This window comes from Malus domestica, chromosome 06 (genome assembly GCF_042453785.1).
Source record: "Malus domestica chromosome 06, GDT2T_hap1".
NCBI classification, from domain to species: Eukaryota; Viridiplantae; Streptophyta; class Magnoliopsida; order Rosales; family Rosaceae; genus Malus; species Malus domestica.
Genome location: NC_091666.1, coordinates 7,601,090 through 7,604,714, shown reverse-complemented (window position 1 = coordinate 7,604,714; position 3,625 = coordinate 7,601,090). Strand labels below are relative to the sequence as shown.

Genomic DNA, 3,625 nt, shown 5'->3' with positions numbered 1-3,625 from the left:
TAAGAGGGGAGGGAAGGAAAGAGAAATTATGAGAGAAGAGAATCTTACTCCCTTTTTGATACCTCACAATTTAACGTTAATTTCCATATTAACATAAAAAAACATGAGAAGGCAAAAAAATCCATAAAAAATCCCGCTTTTGAAAGGGTCTACGTAACATTTCTCACATAAAAAATATTCATATTCTACTCCCCATTCTCACACAATCTAATCAAGTCCTAAGTGGTAGTTGTGAGTTTTGGGAGTTGGAACCTCTCTCTCTCTCTCTCTCTCTCTCTCTCTCTCTCTCTAGGAAGGGTAGCTAGATTAGAGTAGTCATTGACATTGACCCTTCAAATTTCCTCCTCACAAAACTGTACCAACCAGCAGGATATAAACCCTCAGTAGTCGTTGATAGCCAACAATCAGTCTTTCTTGCTATTTACTTATCTGATATATTTAAAACCAAATTTAACTCTCTCTCTCTCTCTCTCCTCTCTCTCTCTCCCTCTGCCTCTCCCCTACGTACGTCATGGCTCCAAAGAATGACGCGTCAACAAAAAAGCTTATGAGCAAAGGACCATGGACAGGAGAGGAAGATAGAAAACTCGCAGAATATATTGAAATTCATGGTGCAAAGAGGTGGAAGACAGTTGCTTCGATAGCAGGTTAATTATTTAACCAATCCTTGTTAATTTTGAGCTCAAACAACAGGGTTAAAACTTTAAACCAGTAATACACAAATTAACCACATTGATTCTTCTTTATTTTGATTTAAGCTAGCTGGGGGATTTCGTGTGTTCAATATTTACTTTAATTAATCTCTTGTTACTACTGCAGGTTTGAATCGTTGCGGGAAGAGTTGCAGGTTGAGATGGTTGAACTATTTGAGACCCAATATTAAGAGAGGCAACATTTCTGATGATGAAGAGGACTTGATACTTAGGCTTCATAAACTACTAGGAAACAGGTAATTTAATTTAGTCAACATTATCAACATTTTCTTGTGTCAATCTGGACCACATATTTGAATGAATAAATAGACAACGGTGCATGCATATTGACACTCTGCTAATAGCATAACATGTCAGACGAGAAAAGTTTTGACCATCGGAAGTTTGTATTGTATAGGTGGTCATTGATTGCCGGGAGACTTCCAGGCCGAACAGACAATGAAATAAAGAATTACTGGAATTCTCATTTGAGCAAGAAAATAAATCGGAAGGAAAAGACATCGCTTGCTTCAACAGCCCAAGAGACAATGACAACTATTACTGCAACTGCACCTTCCCAGAAAGCATCAGACAATAGCGCCGATACTACAACTACACCTTCCCAGAAAGCATCAGACGATAGCGCTGATACGAACTTTGATGTGAATGAGTTCTTTGACTTCTCTGCTGAAGGTTCTTATGGGTTGGAGTGGGTGAACAAGTTTCTCGAGCTTGATGAAGACACCATGGCTGCCCAAGAAAAGGTCATTGTGTAATTATAGGATTAAAATTAAGTAATTATTATTAGCCCTCTATAAAATTAATAATGTATAATTAAATTTGTAGAGTGTCAATAATAATTTTTTAAATTATTATAATTTAAAGACTAGCTAGTTTTCTCATTGAGAAATGAAGGCTAACAAAAGAATAGTGAATGGAAGGCTGTGTAATTCTGTACAATTTAAATGAAAAATTGCTTGGTCTTGAATGTATTTGTGTGGCCATGCATATTTGTTTTATCTAAAAATATGATTTTAGTCCTTGAAACTCAAGTTTCTTTACATAAAATCCGATATAGTTTTTTTACTTGAATAAAACCCAATGAGTAGGCTCCACATAAGCAAATTCATTAATTCTGTTTGACTTTACACATTTTGCATTTTTCAGATGCCTAAAATACCCCTAATTACAATTTTAATGTATACATTTAATTCTATGCAGATTTGAAGGGAGGGATTAATGAAAAAAATGTATTAATGTTTAAATTCATTGTATATTAATATATCATAACAAATTGTATGTTAGTGCTTCTGGCAAAAAAAAAAAAAAAAAAACATTAATGTTATACTTTCCTTTAAATAAATAAATAAATAACAATTTTAATTAATCTTGTCATTTTCTTACCAAATGGAAATTGAAAGAGAACTATGGAGTAATTTACATAAAAACATAGGTAAATTATTTGGACATGTGTGTTAGTAATAAAATATTCCCAGTATATGTAATAATACATGCAAAATAATTTATCTACAAAATAAAAAAAAATGTTATTTGATTCAATATTAATTTATCTACATTTGATATAATAAAGTATAATTGCACATATATATTACTCAAATGTGCCCAATATATGTAATAATGCATGTAAAATTATTTACCTACAAAATAAAGGTATGTAAGTGACACACCCCGATCCTAGAATCAAGGCGTGCTAGCCGTCACGTGAGCGTGACGTAACCAAAAGTGCGATGCGGAAGCAAAAGATATGAGAAATACGAAGGAATAAAAAAAAAAACCAACTACTAGCAATAATATCCAACTAGAATGCTAGAGTGAGTTTAAGTGTGCAGTACACAATTTCAGAGCATAAATACTAGGTGCAGTCAAGTAGGACTATAATTAAATTACAACACCCGCATGTGAGTCCTACATGCAGGAAGTTTATCAGAACGCAGAAGAAAACCTCGTGAGCCACCAACTGCTAACTAGAACCTGGAGGGGCGCAAAACAAAATTGAGTGGGTCAGTAAAACTAAAGTTTTCCAAAACATTTCATTTAAAACAATTCTAACCCCTCACTGTAAAACCTGTATACTTTCCCAGAAAATAACATAATAGCATAATATTTGTTCAAATCTCAAAACATTAATCTTTACTAAAATCCAGCAAGTATGCCATGCAATAATGTCAATGACAGAATATGGATGCATCAATATAACAGGTGACATAATGAATCAACCGGAGACCCTGTAGTTGGTCCTGTATGGTTAATTCTATAGCTCACTATCCAATCCAGCCGGAGTCACCACGGTGACCTGTACGGCGCTACTCTGCACATAAGTCGGAACTACCTGAAGTAGTCTGTACGACAAGAATGGTGAAATAATACGCTCTAGTGCTTCTCTCATCAATCATCTACGCGCATAATCTAAGGTCACCTACCAGTCGGAACCACCTCTAGTGATCTGTACGACTAGTATGTCGGAACCCTCTCATGGTCTGTACGACATGCACCTACTTGGATCCAAGGTGAGCGTGCGGTGAGGTGAATACTATAAGCACTAACACCAGGGGTGCAGGTTATGAGCTCTCAACACAATTCACATCATCAATAATTCACATGAATAACATAAAACTCACCTGATACTCACCTGTGCATCCACAGCACCAATTCACACACACACACATATATATATATATATGCATCAAATATCAATTCATATAATTCATAATATGCATGCATGGCATTTTAAAACGTACTTTCATTTAAACTCAATTTCTGGGAAAAATATCAATAGTATATAGGTATACACAGAAAATACTGCCCACTCACTGGTAAGTCGATGGGTCGTAACCCCCGTGACGTCCCTGGATGTGCTCGTCCTCGGGATAGGTGTCACCTATATGCAAAACAACTATAAAAACGTTAATTAA

General features: G+C 35.2%; 1 protein-coding gene across 1 annotated transcript; it reads left to right on the top strand.

Annotated features, from left to right (window-relative positions):
• Nucleotides 1-399: 399 nt before the first annotated feature.
• LOC103428253 (transcription factor MYB4-like) lies at nucleotides 400-1,680 on the top strand. Its single transcript, XM_008366351.4, has 3 exons — nucleotides 400-647; nucleotides 820-949; nucleotides 1,111-1,680. Exons 1-3 carry the CDS (start codon nucleotides 512-514, stop codon nucleotides 1,466-1,468), a joined length of 624 nt encoding a protein of 207 aa, XP_008364573.3. The 5' UTR covers nucleotides 400-511; the 3' UTR covers nucleotides 1,469-1,680.
• The last annotated feature ends 1,945 nt before the right edge of the window (nucleotides 1,681-3,625 follow it).